This window comes from Pseudorasbora parva, chromosome 21, assembly GCF_024679245.1.
Source record: "Pseudorasbora parva isolate DD20220531a chromosome 21, ASM2467924v1, whole genome shotgun sequence".
NCBI lineage: Eukaryota > Metazoa > Chordata > Actinopteri > Cypriniformes > Gobionidae > Pseudorasbora > Pseudorasbora parva.
Window position 1 is genome coordinate 40,249,538 of NC_090192.1, and position 19,743 is coordinate 40,269,280.

Consider the following 19,743-nt stretch of genomic DNA (forward strand, 5'->3'; position numbering starts at 1 on the left):
TGGGAATCTGGACATCTTTTTGTTTCCTGCTCCCGTTGGTAGCAAGAGGCCCCCAATCACTTGAACGTTGGAGGAATATGTTTGCTTGGGTGTGCTTAGAACAGAAGAGGTGTTGTCATCCATAAAACTGACATTAAATATGAAATATCATCTATAAATACTGTACAGGAATCAGTTATTTGGCTGCCATTACGTAATTGGGAATCTGGACATCTTCGCGTTTCCTGCTCTCGTTCAGCTCTGGAAGGCCCCAGGGCCACCAGACTTGTGCTCCTGTATACGTCTCAGCGCCCCCTATCTGAATCCATAGTTTAGAGAATATCAGGGAAACTCAAAAATTCCCCCCCCCAAAAAAGACAAAGGGTATCCCCTTATGGATTTTTGGGGTTGGAAAATAAAGTTTCTCCAATCTTCCTGAAACTCTAGATTCAGATAGAGGGCGCTGAGACGTAGACAGGAGCGCTGGTTTGGTGGCCCTAGGGCCTTCTGGGGCTGAACTGGAGTCAAAAACACAAAGACGTCCAATTTCCGATTTATGCTTTGGTCTCTTAATAAACTGGACAAAGAGACTGCCTTTTCTATGCAAATTAAGCACTCAAATGACTTGAAAGTCACATGAATGTGTTCGCTTGGGTGTGCTTGGTACACAAGCCCCAGAAGGTAGAGGTGTTTTATGTGCAAAAATGTATATTAAATGTTAAATATCTTCTATAAACACTGTGTCCAGGAGTCAGTTATTTGGCAGCCATTACATAATTGGGAATCTGGACATCTTTTTGTTTCCTGCTCCCGTTGGTAGCAAGAGGCCCCCAATCACTTGAACGTTGGAGGAATGTGTTTGCTTGGGTGTGCTTAGAACAGAAGAGGTGTTGTCATCCATAAAACTGACATTAAATATGAAATATCATCTATAAATACTGTACAGGAATCAGTTATTTGGCTGCCATTACGTAATTGGGAATCTGGACATCTTCGCGTTTCCTGCTCTCGTTCAGCTCTGGAAGGCCCCAGGGCCACCAGACTTGTGCTCCTGTATACGTCTCAGCGCCCCCTATCTGAATCCATAGTTTAGAGAATATCAGGGAAACTCAAAAATTCCCCCCCCAAAAAAGACAAAGGGTATCTATCCCCTTATGGATTTTTGGGGTTGGAAAATAAAGTTTCTCCAATCTTCCTGAAACTCTAGATTCAGATAGAGGGCGCTGAGACGTAGACAGGAGCGCTGGTTTGGTGGCCCTAGGGCCTTCTGGGGCTGAACTGAGGTCAAAAACACAAAGACGTCCAATTTCCGATTTATGCTGTGGTCTCTAAATAAACTGGACAAAGATACTGCCTTTTCTATGCAAATTACGCACTCAAATGACTTGAAAGTCACATGAATGTGTTCGGTTGGGTGTGCTTAGTACAGTTGAGGTGTTTTATGTGCAAAAATGTATATTAAACGTGAAATATCATCTAAAAAACACTGTGTCCAGGAGTCAGTTATTTTGTGGCCATTACATAATTGGGAATCGGTTCATCTTTGTGTTTCCTGCTTCTGTTGGTAGCAAGAGGCCCCTAATCATTTGAATGTTGGATGAATTTGTTCACTTGGGTGTGCTAAGTACAGTGACAACATTTTATGGATGTTGTCATCCATAAAAATGATATTAAATATGAAATATCATCTATAAATACTGTACAGGAATCAGTTATTTGGCGGCCATTACGTAATTGGGAATCTGGACATCTTCGCGTTTCCTGCTCTCGTTCAGCTCTGGAAGGCCCCAGGGCCACCAGACTTGCGCTCCTGTCTACGTCTCAGCGCCCTCTATCTGAATCCAGAGTTTAGAGAACATCAGAGAAACTCGAAAATCCCCCCCCCAAAAAAGACAAAGGGTATCCCCTTATGGATTTTTTGGGTTGGAAAATAAAGTTTCTCCAATCTTCCTGAAACTCTAGATTCAGATAGAGGGTGCTGAGACGTAGACAGGAGCGCTGGTTTGGTGGCCCTAGGGCCTTCTGGGGCTGAACTGGAGTCAAAAACACAAAGACGTCCAATTTCCGATTTATGCTGTGGTCTCTTAATAAACTGGACAAAGATACTGCCTTTTCTATGCAAATTAAGCACTCAAATGACTTGAAAGTCACATGAATGTGTTCGCTTGGGTGTGCTTGGTACAGTAGAGGTGTTTTATGTGCAAAAATGTATATTAAATGTTAAATATCTTCTATAAACACTGTGTCCAGGAGTCAGTTATTTGGCAGCCATTACATAATTGGGAATCTGGACATCTTTTTGTTTCCTGCTCCCGTTGGTAGCAAGAGGCCCCCAATCACTTGAACGTTGGAGGAATGTGTTTGCTTGGGTGTGCTTAGCACAGAAGAGGTGTTGTCATCCATAAAACTGACATTAAATATGAAATATCATCTATAAATACTGTACAGGAATCAGTTATTTGGCTGCCATTACGTAATTGGGAATCGGGACATCTTCGCGTTTCCTGCTCTCGTTCAGCTCTGGAAGGCCCCAGGGCCACCAGACTTGCGCTCCTGTCTACGTCTCAGCGCCCTCTATCTGAATCCAGAGTTTAGAGAACATCAGAGAAACTCGAAAATCCCCCCCCAAAAAAGACAAAGGGTATCCCCATATGGATTTTTTGGGTTGGAAAATAAAGTTTCTCCAATCTTCCTGAAACTCTAGATTCAGATAGAGGGCGCTGAGACGTAGACAGGAGCGCTGGTTTGGTGGCCCTAGGGCCTTCTGGGGCTGAACTGGAGTCAAAAACACAAAGACGTCCAATTTCCGATTTATGCTGTGGTCTCTAAATAAATTGGACACAGATACTGCCTTTTCTATGCAAATTACGCACTCAAATTACTTAAAAGTCACATGAATGTGTTCGCTTGGGTGTACTTGGTACAGTAGAGGTGTTTTATGTGCAAAAATGTATATTAAACGTGAAATATCATCTAAAAAACATTGTGTTCAGGAGTTATTTGGCGGCCATTATATAATTGGGAATCTGTACGTCTTTGTGTTTCCTGCTCCCGTTGGTAGCAAGAGGCCCCTAATCACTTGAACGTTGGAGGAATGTGTTTGCTTGGGTGTGCTTAAAACAGAAGAGATGTTGTCATCCATAAAAATGATATTAAATATGAAATATCATTTATAAACACTGAACAGGAATCAGTTATTTGGCGGCCATTACGTAATTGGGAATCTGGACATCTTCGCGTTTCCTGCTCTTGCTCAGCTCTGGAAGGCCCCAGGGCCACCAGACTTGTGCTCCTGTATACGTCTCAGCGCCCCCTATCTGAATCCAGAGTTTAGAGAACATCAGAGAAACTCAAAAAATCCCCCCCCAAAAAAAGACAAAGGGTATCCCCTAATGGATTTTTTGGGTTGGAAAATAAAGTTTCTCCAATCTTCCTGAAACTCTGGATTCAGATAGGGGGCGCTGAGACGTAGACAGGAGCGCTGGTTTGGTGGCCCTAGGGCCTTCTGGGGCTGAATGGGATTAAAAAACACAAAGACGTCCAATTTTCGATTTATGCTGTGGTCTCTAAATAACCTGGACACAGTTACTACCTTTTCTATGCAAATTAAGCACTCAAATGACTTGAAAGTCACATGAATGTGTTCGGTTGGGTGTGCTTAGTACAGTTGAGGTGTTTTATGTGCAAAAATGTATATTAAACGTGAAATATCATCTAAAAAACACTGTGTCCAGGAGTCAGTTATTTTGTGGCCATTACATAATTGGGAATCGGTTCATCTTTGTGTTTCCTGCTTCTGTTGGTAGCAAGAGGCCCCTAATCATTTGAATGTTGGATGAATTTGTTCACTTGGGTGTGCTTAGTACAGTGACAACATTTTATGGATGTTGCCATCCATAAAAATGATATTAAATATGAAATATTATCTATAAATAATGTACAGGAATCAGTTTTTTGGCGGCCATTACGTAATTGGGAATCTGGACATCTTCGCGTTTCCTGCTCTCGTTCAGCTCTGGAAGGCCCCAGGGCCACCAGACTTGCGCTCCTGTATACGTCTCAGTGCCCCCTATCTGAATCCAGAGTTTAGAGAACATCAGGGAAACTCGAAAATCCCCCCCCAAAAGAGACAAAGGGTATCCCCTTATGGATTTTTTGGGTTGGAAAATAAAGTTTCTCCAATCTTTCTGAAACTCTAGATTCAGATAGAGGGCGCTGAGACGTAGACAGGAGCGCTGGTTTGGTGGCCCTAGGGCCTTCTGGGGCTGAACTGGAGTCAAAAACACAAAGACGTCCAATTTCCGATTTATGCTGTTATGCTGGTCTCTAAATAAACTGGACACAGATACTGCCCCACTGTAAATGAATATCAGAGGCTGTCAAGACAGAGAGACTCTTTCTAAAGCCGAATGCTGCTTCAGAAGTTTCAGTCTTTCATTAAAGTCTCATGAGCGTCTCATTTGATCTTGTGCCCTGGTCTCACCTGCGCAGGGAGGAAGCTTGCAGACAGAGACAGACTCAGGTTTTTCTGCATCACACGGGCCGGCGCTGTTATCAGACGGTCTGCAGATGACCTGCCGCTGCCGGATCCCTTCCCCGCAGCTCACCGAACACTGGAGGAGACACAATCATGTCACAAACATGTCACACGTCACAATCACATCATAATCACGTTACAATGATGTCACACATCACAATCACATCATAATCATGTTACAATCATGTCACATGTCACAATCACATCATAATCACGTCACAATCATGTCATGTCACAATCACATCACAATCACATCATAATCACGTCACAATCATGTCACATGTCACAATCACATCATAATCATGTCACAATCATGTCACATCATAATCACGTCACAATCACATCATAATCACTTCCCAATCATGTCGCATGTCACAATCACATCATAATCATTTCACAATAATGTCACGTCACAATCACATCATAATCACGTCACAATCATATCCTAATCACGTCACAATCACATCACAATCACACGTCAGAATCAGGTCACAATCACGTCATGTCATAATCACATCACGTGTCACAATCACATCATTAACATGTCACAATCACATCACATCACATCATAATCATGTCACAATCACATTATAATCACCTCACAATCACATCACATTATAATCACCTCACAATCACATCACATTATAATCACCTCACAATCACATCATAATCACGTCACAATCACATCATAATCACGTCACAATCACATCACATCATAATCACGTCACAATCACATCATAATCATGTCACAATCACATCATATTCACGTCACAATCACATCATAATCATGTCACAATCACATCATAATCACGTCACAATCACATCATAATCATGTCACAATCACATCACTGGTCACGTCACAATCAAATCATATTCACGCCACAATCACATCATAATCATGTCACAATCACATCATAATCAGGTCACAATCACATCATAATCATGTCACAATCACATCACTGGTCACGTCACAATCACATCATAATCACGTCATAATCACATCATAATCATGTCACAATCACATCACTGGTCACGTCACAATCACATCATAATCACGTCACAATCACATCATAATCATGTCACAATCACATCATAATCACATCACAATCGCATCATAATCATGTCACAATCACATCATAATCATGTCACAATCACATCACGTGTCACGTCACAATCACATCATAATCATGTCACAATCACATCATAATCATGTCACAATCACATCATAATCACATCACAATCGCATCATAATCATGTCACAATCACATCATAATCATGTCACAATCACGTCACGTGTCACGTCACAATCACATCATAATCATGTCACAATCCCATCATAATCATGTCACAATCATGTCATAATCACGTCACAATCATGTCACGTCACAATCACATCATAATCACGTCACAATCACATCATAATCACGTCACAATTACATCATAATCACGACACAATTATGTCACGTCACAATCACATCATAATCATGTCACAATCACATCATAATCATGTCACAATCACATCATAATCATGTCACAATCACATCATAATCACGTCACAAACCCATCATAATCATGTCACAATCACGTCATAATCACATCACAATCATGTCACATCATAATCACGACACAATTATGTCACATCATAATCACGTCACAATCACATCATAATCACATCAAAATCACGTCACAATCACATCATAATCACACGTCACAATCAGGTCACAATCACATCATAATCACACGTCACAATCAGGTCACAATCACATCATGTCATAATCACATCACGTGTCACAATCACATCATAATCACACGTCACAATCAGGTCACAATCACATCATAATCACACGTCACAATCAGGTCACAATCACATCATGTCATAATCACATCACATCACGTGTCACAATCACATCATAATCACACGTCACAATCAGGTCACAATCACATCATGTCATAATCACATCATGTGTCACAATCACATCATAATTATGTCACAATCACATCATGTCATAATCACATCACTTGTCACAATCACATCATAATCACACGTCACAATCAGGCCACAATCACATCATGTCATAATCACATCATGTGTCACAATCACATCATAATCACACGTCACAATCAGGCCACAATCACATCATGTCATAATCACATCATGTGTCACAATCACATCATAATCACACGTCACAATCAGGTCACAATCACGTCATGTCATATGTCACAATCACATCATAATCATGTCACAATCACATCATAATCACGTCACAATCACGTCATAATCACATCATAATCATGTCACAATCACATCATAATCACGTCACAATCACATCACAATCACGTCATAATCACATCATAATCATGTCACAATCACATCATAATCATGTCACAATCACATCATAATCACGTCACAATCACATCATAATCACGGCACAATCACGTCATAATCACGTCACAATCACATCATAATCACGTCACAATCACGTCATAATCATGTCACAATCACATCATAATCACGTCATAATCATGTCACAATCACATCATAATCATGTCACAATCACATCATAATCATGTCACAATCACATCATAATCACGTCACAATCACATCAATCATGTCACAATCACATCATAATCACGTCACAATCACATCAATCATGTCACAATCACATCATAATCACGTCATAATCACGTCACAATCACATACTAATCACATCATAATCACGTCACAATCACATCATAATCATGTCACAATCACATAATAATCACATCATAATCATGTCACAATCACATCATAATCACGTCACAATCACATAATAATCACATCATAATCATGTCACAATCACATCATAATCACGTCACAATCACATAATAATCACATCATAATCACGTCACAATCACATCAGAAGCACATCATAATCACATCATAATCACATCATAATCACGTCACAATCACATCATAATCATGTCACAAGCACATCATAATCATGTCACAATCACATCATAATCACATCATAATCACGTCACAATCACATCATAATCACATCATAATCATGTCATAATCACATCATAATCATGTCATAATCACATCATAATCACATCATAATCACATCACAATCACATCATAATCACGTCACAATCACATCATAATCACTCTTTTATTAACACTTACTAATACGCTATAAAAATAAAAATATATATCTGTTAATATTATTTCACCTGAGATGAACTATCAGTGAACAGTTGTGTTAGTATTTTTTAACACTAACAAATAATAATAACTACAGTAAGCTAATTTCTATGTTAGTGTCACAAACGCCGGTGAAGATTCCACCGTCGGCCACCAGAGGTCGAACTCCCCAGAGTACTAACCTCATATCAGACTTCATTTCCCATGAACCCTCTCTCTGGACTGATTACTGCACACCTGTTCTTAATTATCATGCCTACATTAACTCTGCTCACACACACATTCATTGCGAAGTCTTGTTTGCCCCGGCTACATTTCTGAGCGTTATTCCCTGTGTTTATTCCTGCCTGTGTTTGACTCTGCTTTGGATTACTGTTTACGACCCTGTTCTGCCTGCCTTGATCTTTGTTTGCCTGGACTCTGATTCTTGCCTGTTTGCTGCCTGCCCTGACCATTTGCCTGTTATGACCACGATTGATGCCCTGTCTCTGATATTCCTGTTTGCCCTGGTTTATTGACCCACGCCTGCTTGTACTGTGAGTTTGTATTATTTTAATAAATTGCACATGGATCCCAATCTGCCTGAGTCCTTGTTACAGTTAGTTAATGCATTATCTAATGTTAACTAATGTGGTCTTATTGTAAAGTGTTACCATTTAATATTTGTACTTTATTACTTTAAAATAAAAATTACAGTACTAGACTTTAATTTTTATTACTCTATTCTACGATAATACTTTAATGTGTTTAGCAAATTATTTAACTTAAATATTTAACATATTTCAGTTTAACCATATTCTGACTGAAGGCAAGTTATGTGATTTTCAGCTTCATCTTATCTCTCATAGGCACATGCTGTGTGTGCGCGCGTGCGTGTGTGCGTGTGTGCATTCGTGTGTGTGTGTGAGGTATATTTTCATAATAAGCGTCTGTCCTCTGCTGTGATGAGAGTCGATTAGGTAATGGATGTCGATGTGCTGACAGGAAATCTTTCCGCTGTTTGCTTTAATGGATTTTAAGAGTGAAAACGAACGGCAGTGAAAGACACGAAACTAGTTCAACCTCCACTGTTCTGCCATTTCCACACCATTAAACACCACAGGCTCCTCTGCTCCAGAATATACAGCTCCGTGAAGTGTCCATCCCAGCGAGCTATCCCTATTTTACTCTGGACACAATGCGTTACAAGTCATTTCATTGAATTGCAACAATCTGTGGCTTTCAGTTTTTATTTAGTATAGTACTTAAATGGATTAATTAATGGATTAATTATTACTTAAATATAGCTCTTTCCCGTATTAGATGTGTTTTTTGCAGCATTCACTCAGTAAACCAATGCTGCCGCTCAGTCTTTCTGCCACTCAGTGGGTTGCATTCGCTCTAACACTAGATATATTTATGAAGATGAGCAATAAAAATCTGCCCAATACAGCTTTCAGCAATTCGTTCATCTTCGCGTGCAGGAGGAGAGGAGCTGCAAACGCTGGAGACGTGGAGTTGAAGCTTGCAAGCTATGTTCAGCTTCAGAGACGTATATGTTTAATATGCCATATTGTAGAACCAATTTAAGAAGAAACTACTCATCAAATAAAGGTGTTCAGCTTTGAAATAGCTTCCCTGATGAATTAAAAAAGGCTAATTCATTAACACAGTTTGATAATAATAGTAGTAGTAGTGATGATGGTGATGATGACAGTGATGGTAGTGATAATAATAATAATAATAATAATATTGCATGTTCTTCCAAATACACATTAAGAATATCTTATATTTGTTATATTAAATTAATATCAATTAGTGCTGCTTGTGTGGAGTTAAGGTTAACCATAATAAGCTTTAGCTTCAGCCTACACCTTTGGTCAATAAGAGTGTAAACATCTTTATTTTTTTATTTTTTATGGTTTTGTATGTGTGTGTGCATGCATATACCCAATTGTATACATGTACCTGTATGACTCATGCTTTCCTGTGTAAAATCATTGCAGCAGGAATTTAGCTTGTTGAGCAAAAAAAAGTTGACACTTTCTGCTTCCCGTAGTGACGCTTGTGCTACATTTGCATACTTTATCACAGCTGAAATTAAATAAATGCAATATTTGTCAAATACAAATACCCAGCTGATCGGTTGGTTTGATGTCACATGACCGGTGGCGCACTTGCAGCATTCACACACGCCTGGAAAAATGAGCATGCAGCACATGAGCGTCACAACATCGTTGTTCTCTATTCGAGTGCACTTTTCGTGCGTAACAAACTTGAGCATACTAAAGAAGCAACATATGTGAACACCCCTTAGATTCAAGATTAGGTCAATAAACGGGACAAGGGAGGTCACGTATGGGACAAATTATTAGGCCCAATATACGGGATGTCCTGGGTAATACGGAGAGTTGGCAACCCTACGTGTTTGCTCTTGGAAGAAACATTAAGACTACAATGAAGGCGTTTCAGGGAGTTCAGAAAAACTGACCACTGCCAGAAAAAAAAGGTAGACTGCTGTCACTGGGGCAGTACCCTAAGGTACCTTTAAGGTACTAACACACACTCTTAAAGTACTGATATGTACCTTTAAGGTACTAACACACACTCTTAAAGTACTGATATGAACCTTTAAGGTACTAACACACACTCTTAAAGTACTGATACGTACCTTTAAGGTACTAACACACACTCTTAAAGTACTGATATGTACCTTTAAGGTACTAACACACACTCTTAAAGTACTGATACGTACCTTTAAGGTACTAACACACACTCTTAAAGTACTGATATGAACCTTTAAGGTACTAACACACACTCTTAAAGTACTGATATGTACCTTTAAGGTACTAACACACACACTCTTAAAGTACTGATATGTACCTTTAAGGTACTAACACACACTCTTAAAGTACTGATATGAACCTTTAAGGTACTAACACACACTCTTAAAGTACTGATATGAACCTTTAAGGTACTAACACACACTCTTAAAGTACTGATATGAACCTTTAAGGTACTAACACACACTCTTAAAGTACTGATATGAACCTTTAAGGTACTAACACACACTCTTAAAGTACTGATATGAACCTTTAAGGTACTAACACACACTCTTAAAGTACTGATATGAACCTTTAAGGTCCTAACACACACTCTTAAAGTACTGATATGAACCTTTAAGGTACTAACACACACTCTTAAAGTACTGATATGAACCTTTAAGGTACTAACACACACTCTTAAAGTACTGATATGAACCTTTAAGGTACTAACACACACTCTTAAAGTACTGATATGAGCCTTTAAGGTACTAACACACACTCTTAAAGTACTGATATGTACCTTTAAGGTACTAACACACACTCTTAAAGTACTGATATGTAGCTTTAAGGTACTAACACACACTCTTAAAGTACTGATATGAACCTTTAAGGTACTAACACACACTCTTAAAGTACTGATATGAACCTTTTAACTTTTGTACCTTAGGGTACTGCCCCAGTGATGGCACTGTACCTTTTTTTCTGAGAGTGTGATAGAGAGAAGAACAGCAACATCACACACTAAAGACAGATGAATGTGGGAAAAAGCAGAATATGAGTTCTATAATAATCCATCACCTGTGACCAGGCTCCGGTCCTCCACTGGGACGGGCAGGCGCTGGTGTTACAGGCTCTCCGTGTCTCAGGACGCTCCTCGCTGCAGTATTTGGCGGGTACGGGTCTGTTGGTGCCGTTCAGGAGGGGCTGCATACACTGGACCACACGAGACTGATATCCCGGCTTCCCACAGGACTTACTGCACGGACTCCACTCCTCCAGGACCCACCTACACACACACACACACATGTTGTGTTTCCATGTTTTATGGAGACATTCCATAGACGTAATGGTTTTTATACTGTACAAACCGTATTTTCTATCCCCCTACACTGCCCCTGCCCCTAAACCTACCCAACACACACACACACACACACACACACACACACACACACACACACACTGCTGGTGCGGGACTCACGTGGGCTGGCTGCAGTTGTAGGTGTTGCAGCGTTTACGGATGGGTTTGGGCTTTTTACTGATCTCGCAGAAGTTCCTGTGGACCAAACGCCCATCGCTTTTCCTCCGACAGCCGTATTTCGTGTACTGGACACCTGAGGAACACATGTGCATTAACGCTTTTAACATTTTCACTTGTGCACATCAAAAAAGCACTTTCTCATTTCTCTGAACAAGTTGCAAAAGATTTTGTACATGCATGCAAATGATTAGGTACAGTTCTCTGCAGTTTCCTACATTATCAACGGCTTATGTCACGTTGATCAAAATGTATTATAGTCTCACCCCCACAACATTTAGGCATTCGTTTATAAGTCTTTACATGCAAAATGGTTGAACAAGTTGTCATAATATGTCAAGCATATTTCTATACATGTCCATGAGACGTTGACATTTGTTTTTGTATTTTTTCTTTGTGCTATGCAGTGCTGTCTTTTGCTTTCTCTCTCACAATGACATGGTCCGTCAGCAAATGACAGTACAAACAGTAACAGCGTAAATGTGAATCTTGTCCAGTCTCTTGCAGTCAATCTCCCACATACACTAAAGGTGTAGCCTAAAATCTAATATCAAAACTTTAGCCATAGTTTACATAAAAACATCCCTCCAGAGTACACTTTTATAGTGATAACATGAGTAAGCAATTTGACTGTTATCCATACACAATGACACACAAGTCTGTGTTCATTAACACAGATATTTACTTCTGACAGATGAACTAAGGATTTTGAGCAAGAGACTGGCGTTTGCGGGTCATTTTTCTATATGTACGAATTGTTTTGAGAAATGCACTTACTGTTTTGCAAATGTCGAGAATGATTCGAGAAACGTACAAAAGCGTCTGAGAAAAACTATAATAACAGACAGCAGCAGGTCCCTACATTTCTTATCACAACTCTTTACGTTCATTTAAGACTTTATTTGACTCATTTAAGACTGTGCTGATGAGGATACTTTTTGTCCGCTGATGCCTTATCTGAAGCGTTTTTTTGTGCACAGATGGATCATCATTGTGGATGCACTTTTATGATGGATAGATGCACTTTTATGATGATAGATGCACTTTTATGATGGACAGACAGACAGACAGACAGACAGACAGACAGACAGATGCACTTTTATGATTGCTAGATGTACTTTTATGGGCTTAAAATTTTGGGATGCCATTATAAAGCTTGGAAAAGCCAGGACATTTTCTTAATATAACTCTGATTGTGTTGTCATATACACCAAGGATGGCTTGAGGGACAGCAAATTATGGGGTAATTTTCATTTTTGGGTGAACGGTCCCTTTAAGTGTCTTTAAGCTTTTGGCTGTTAGTGTAATGGCTCTCACACACCTCCGCCACAGGATTTGGAGCACTGCGACCAGCTCTTCAGCGCCCACTCGTACGTGTCCAGCTCGGCCAGCAGGACGTTGTTGTTTGTGATGACCGGCAGAAGATCTTCATGAATGATGTATTTGTAGCTCAGACTGATCTTGGTGTCCTCGGCCTGCGGGACGATCTGCTCAGAGAGACAAACTCAGCTCAACAACCTACACTCGGCGCATCAACCTAAACCCAACCCCAATCCCAACCTAACCCAACAACAACCCCAACCCCAATCCCAACCTAACCCAACAACAACCGCAACCCCAATCCCAACCTAACCCAACAACAACCCCAACCCCAATCCCAACCTAACCCAACAACAACCGCAACCCCAATCCCAACCTAACCCAACAACAACCGCAACCCCAATCCCAACCTAACCCAACAACAACCCCAACCCAACAACAACCCCAAACCCAACCCATCCCATCCCGACACAACCCAACCCAAACCCTAACTCAACTCAACCCAACCAACTAATTGGGTAAACAATTAGGTAAACAACCCCAACCCCATCCCCAAACCAAAACCAAACCAAACCAAACCAAACTAAACTAAACTAAACTAAACTAAACTAAACTAAACTAAACTAAACCCATCCCACCCCGCTCCATCCCAAACCAAACTAAACTAAACTAAACCCACCCTACCCCACCCCACCCCATCCCAAACCAAACTAAACTAAACTAAACTAAACTAAACTAAACTAAACTAAACTAAACTAAACTAAACTAAACCAAACCAAACCAAACCAAACTAAACTAAACTAAACTAAACCCACCCCACCCCAAACCAAACCAAACTAAACTAAACTAAACTAAACTAAACTAAACCCATCCCATCCCATCCCCAAACCCAACCCATCCCATCCCATCCCAAACCCAACCCAACCCAACCCAAACTAAACTACTCTAAACCAAACCCAACCCATCTCAAACCCAAACCAAACCAAACCAAACTAAACTAAACTAAACTAAACTAAACTAAACTAAACTAAACTAAACTAAACTAAACTAAACCCAACCCAATCTAACCCTAACTCAACACCAACCCAAACCCAAACCCAAACCCAACTCAACCAAAACCCAAACCCAAACCCAAACCCAGACCCAGACCCAAACCCAACACAACCTAACCCAAACCCAACAACCCCAACCACTAATTGGGTAAACAACCGCAACCCAATCTAACCCTAACTCAACACCAACCCAAACCCAACTCAACTCAACTCAACCAAAACCCAAACCCAAACCCAACCCAACCCAACCCCAAACCAAACCAAACCAAACCCAACCCAAACTAAACCCAACCTAAACGCAACCACTAATTGGGTAAACAACCCCAACCCAACCCAAACCCAACCCAATCTAACCCAAACCCAACCTAATTAACCCAAACCCAAACCCAACCCAACCCCAACCCAATGGACCTGCAGAGTCGCTGCGCCGCTCTTACCAGCACCACGATGGCTTCGTGCAGCGGCCCCGCGGCCTTCAGACACTCTTTGCCGTTGGCGAGCGAATATTCCCACTCTAGACCGTTCTCAATGAAGGTCTTGGGCGAGGCTTCTTCTCCTTTGGCGTTCAGGATGAAACTGCCAGTCACCTGATTTTTAACGGCTGAGGAAGACAAGAAGAGAAAGAGCATCTTTAGAGGAATATTATGGGCTCAATACAACTGAAGCTCAAATTATTTCAACTCCATTTGGAAAGAGAAGACAGACTGAAGATAATCAATATTGTGCAATAAAAACAGTCAAACAGCAGCGATTATACAATGATAAACTTCACATTTTAAATGTTTATTTCAATTTTGTGTAAAATATCTTATAATATTACTTTTTATTTTATTCATATTTTGAAATGGCTTTTTATTTTTATAATTTCAGTTGTCATTTTTTACACTTAATTTAATTTCAGTTTTGGAAAATTTTGTTTTTCATTTTTATTAGTGTTTTTAAATATTTTTAATTAGTTTGAATATAATTTTATTCAGTTTTAGTAATTTTATTACTTCAGTTTAAACTTATTTTAATTCAGTTTACTTTTAGTTTTCATTTAGTTCAAGTTTTTCTTAATATTTATAATTTATTTTATTCCAGTTTTATTTTGATTCATTTTTATTAGTGTTTTTAAATATTTTTATGTAATATTATATTTAGTTTTAGTCACTTTATTACTTCAGTTTAAGCTTATTTTACTTCAGTTTACTTAAATTTCTAATTTTCATTTAAAGTTTTTCTTATACTATTTATAATTTATTTTTTATCAATTTTTATTAGTGTTTTTAAATATGTTCATTTCATTTTAGTTTGATTTAATTTAAAATTTAAAACTTATTTTACTTCAGTTTACTTTTATTTTCTCATAATATTTCCAATTTTTATTATTGTTTTTAAATATTAAATATTATTTCCTTTTATTTCAGTTTGAGTCATTTTATTACTTCAGTTTAAATTTATTTAGTTTAAGTTTTTCTTATAATATTTCTAATTTATTTTATTTTAGTTTTATGTTAATTCACACAAATGTTTTTAAACTTTTATAAACTAATTTTATTCCATTTGCCGGAAAACATTTAAAAAAAATGTATTTAGTGTAAATTCAGTTACAAATTGTTTGAGTTTTAACCACACTATAAACGTCCTCATCAACACATGCTATGCATCTTGTTTGATTGTAGTCAAAATTAAACTGTACTATCATATTTCCTCTGAGAATGAAGAAGATTCAACATGAGCTCAGGGACGTAAAACAAAGGAAAGAAATGGAAAAAATAAAATAAAATAAAATAAAGCCATCAGAAAAACAGTTTAAGCCAAGCTGTCGGGGGTTTAAATAGCACATGCACACACACACAAAGCATGATGGGAAGGCAGTGATTGACCCAAAGCATGATGGGAAGGCAGTGATTGACCCAAAGCATGATGGGAAGGCAGTGATTGACCCAAAGCATGATGGGAAGGCAGTGAATGACCCAAAGCATGATGGGAAGGCAGTGATTGGCCTCATGACGGCCCTGAGAAAAGCATTGATTCCTAAAGAAAGAGCCGCACCAATTACAGACTCACCGATTACATGAGGCGACGTTTCGTTCTCCTCGATCACAATGTGCCGCGCGCCAGCAGGAATATCAAACATCTTCAGCAGACCTAACACACACACACACACACACAAACACACACACACACACACACACACACACACACACACACACACACACACACACACACACACACACACACACACACACACACACACACACACACACACACACACACACAGCGAGAGCTCAGGGCACAACACACACACCAACCTCAGCAACAAAAGCCCATTTCAGCACTAAAGAAGTAATTTCTTAACAATTTAACACACAAAGTCTCTTCACCACAAATTCTCATTATTCAGAGGATTTTGGAGTGAAATATGATTTAGATTTGCTTTCGTGAGATTCATCCAGATATGGAAATATTGGTAAAGGTTTCATTTGTCAACATTAGTTACAAACTCTTCTCAAGCGTCTCAGTTTATGAATACATTATTAAAATCAAAAGTTAAATCTCTTAATATTATTTAATGTACGCGAGCTAACATGAACTAACAATAGTCAGTGTTTTGATTAAATAACATCAACAAAGACTCGTAAATACTGTAGGGCCGTATGATTTCCGTGATATGGAGAACGTGGACGGACTCAGTCATAAAAATGGAATTCTCCGAGGAATGTCACGGAGTTTGTTAAATCTGGGATGAATAAATGAAAATCAGCTCAGGTCAAGTGCGATATGGGCTCATGTCTGTGAATATTAAACCGTAAAAAGACCATTTAAATCTGGTTTAACTTGAAGAAATTGTGACAAAAATGATTAATTATATAAATTATAAAAATATTACAAAATTATTTTTAAGGAATAATAAGTAAAAACATTTCATTGTACAAAAAAAACCTTATTTTATTCCATTAATTAGACAAACTTTTGTTTATTACCATTTTTGATCATGTAAATAATGTTAAGTGATGTTAAATTGTATAAGTTTCAAGATTTCAAAAAAAAAAAAAAAAAAAAAAAAAAAAAAAAAATAATAATAATAATAATAATAATAATAATAATGACTTGCGTTTGCATTTGTTTCAAGAAAAAAAGTTTTATGATTTCACATGATTAGACTTGCCTTTGGATTAATAGCATTTCATTTAACCATTAAAATGAAGTCCAGAAAAAAAATAAAAAATAAAAACAAAAAAAAACAATGTAATTTGACCGTTTAAGCCTGGTTTAACTTGAAGAAATTGTGACAAAAATTGTGAAATTATTATGAAACTTTAATTTCAAGGAATAATCCCACAAAAAAGTGTCATAGTACAAAAAAAAAAATTAGACAAGCTTTTGAATTAATAAAATTTAATTAAACCATTAAAATGGAATCCAGAATTTTTTTAATGGAGAACAGAATTTGGTAAAAAATAAAAATAAAAAATAAAAGATTTTGAGAAGAAAATTAAAATGTATTTCATAGGGCCCTAAAATGTAATTTTGCGAAATTATTGATAAACTGGTGTTAAATTGTACAAATTTCATAATTTCAAATAATTAAATAAGAAGAATATCAAATAATACTGACTTGCGTTTGGATTAATAACATTTAATTTAACAAATTAAAACGAAATCCAGAAAAAATGTAATCTTAAAAATGGAAATTTCCAAAAAAAAGAATCCAAAATAATGTTTAATGTTAAAAATGGAAATTTTAAAAAAGGTTAAAAAAGGAATCTAAAAAAATTTTGAACGTAAAAAACGTACATTTAAAAAAAAGGTAAAAATAAGGAATTTAGGGGGAAAAAAAGATAAACCCATAACGTGTAATTTTTGCTACATATTTAATAAACTGCTGTTAAATTGTACAAGTTTCATAATTTCAAAGAATTAAATAATAATAATATAAAATAATAATGGCTTGCGTTTGGATTAATTAAACCATTAAAAATGAATTAAAAAATGTACGTTAAAAACTGAAATAAAAAAAATAAAAAGGGTATTTGGGAAAAAATAAACATAAACCCTAAACATGAAATTTTTGCTAGATTTTTTGATAAAGTGTTATTGAAATGTTAAATTGTATAATTTGCATAATTTCAAATAATTCAATAATAATAATAGAAAAATAATAATATTAAATAATAATGACTTTGGATTAATAACATTTAATTTAACCATTAAAATGGAATCCAGAAAAAAAAAAAAAAAAAAAAGAAAAACTGTATTTTTGGGAATCACGTTTGTCTGTGAGTGTGTATTTGTCTGTGAGTGTGTGTTCGTCTGTCTGAGTGTGTGTGAGTGTGTACCTGTCTTCTTGGGGGTTTTGGTGAGCGTGAGTTTGACGGTGCGACAGTGCGAGTTGTCTCCCTCACACACTCCACATTTATCCTCCTGTTTGTACGATCCTACCTCCTTATCACAGCCGACATGCTGAGAGAGAGACAGGACAACACATTCATATCAGCAGTCAGAGATATAACACACCGAAACACACATCACAGATCCTCATATGAGAATGATTACTGAAGGATCATGTATACATTTTTACACTTATTTATTTAAAGGGACAATATGTAAGATTTTTGGAACAAAATATCCAAAAACCACTATACCAGTGTTGTATTTAGTTGACTTGCATAATTGCATTATCCCAAATGTATCCTAAATGTTTCCAACTGTTTAAATCCAGAGAAATAAGAGATTTTGCGTTCATCATATTTGATAGAATGATAGATAGATAGATGGATGGATGGATGGATGGATGGATGGATGGATGGATGGATGGATGGATGGATGGATGGATGGATGGATGGATGGATGGATGGATGGATGGATAGACAGACAGATAGATAGATAAATGGCTCTTGCGCCTGGCGCAAATCTAAAATGGGTTGGTCTGAAGTAGCTTCATTATTCATAGGTGTGGTTTGGGCGTAACGTGAATAAACCAATCAGAGCGGCATCCAACATTCCCTTTAAAAGCAGCTGCGCAAGTTCCATTATGGGTCGCTATTATTATGGCGTAAGACATACTAATCTCACTGTGCAAAATAAAAAAATATGAGCAAGCTCAACTTAACTGGTAAGTTGAAGACTAAGGTTTTTAATGTACTTACATTATGGTAAAGGTGATTTTACAGTCTTTTTTTTCAGTCTTTCAGTTTTTTCAGTTTTTCAGTCGATTTTGTTTCCTGGTTCTTGACGGACAAACCAGTTTGTCAGATGTCCTTATATACAGATATGTCTTGCCACTATTGGGCAAACAGGTCTGATCCTTAATTACTACAATTAGCCTGAATAATTTGTAAGCTAGATTTATGCCTATTTTTGCACATCTTCGTGGCACACCACAATGATTTCCGTCATCTCATGTGTTAATATTTTTTTAGTGTAACAATTTATGATTTGCAAAAATAACTGCTGCATCTGTGTAGATTACATGAGCAAAGTGTATGCGCGTTGTGCACGCTATACATTATGGTCAAGCATGCGCCCTTAAAATAGCATAATGAACAACGCGCCGCTGACTTTAGACCAGGTTTTTTCTGGTCAGTGGCGCAATTGTTTAATGGAACAGCAAAATAGCTCCAGGG

General features: G+C 37.7%; 1 protein-coding gene across 2 annotated transcripts in view; it reads right to left on the reverse strand.

The window, feature by feature from the left end:
• The window catches only part of LOC137056308 (A disintegrin and metalloproteinase with thrombospondin motifs 14), a 137,246-nt gene that overhangs the window by 34,659 nt on the left and 82,844 nt on the right, over positions 1–19,743 (reverse strand). For both annotated transcript variants that reach the window (XM_067430351.1, XM_067430350.1), the window contains exons 14-20: positions 18,457–18,580; positions 16,184–16,264; positions 14,569–14,732; positions 13,081–13,246; positions 11,703–11,835; positions 11,303–11,510; positions 4,463–4,592 (exon numbers count right to left, since the gene is read on the reverse strand). In XM_067430351.1, coding sequence (XP_067286452.1) covers positions 4,463–4,592; positions 11,303–11,510; positions 11,703–11,835; positions 13,081–13,246; positions 14,569–14,732; positions 16,184–16,264; positions 18,457–18,580 — 1,006 coding nt within the window. The remainder of the gene's footprint in view (positions 1–4,462; positions 4,593–11,302; positions 11,511–11,702; positions 11,836–13,080; positions 13,247–14,568; positions 14,733–16,183; positions 16,265–18,456; positions 18,581–19,743) is intronic.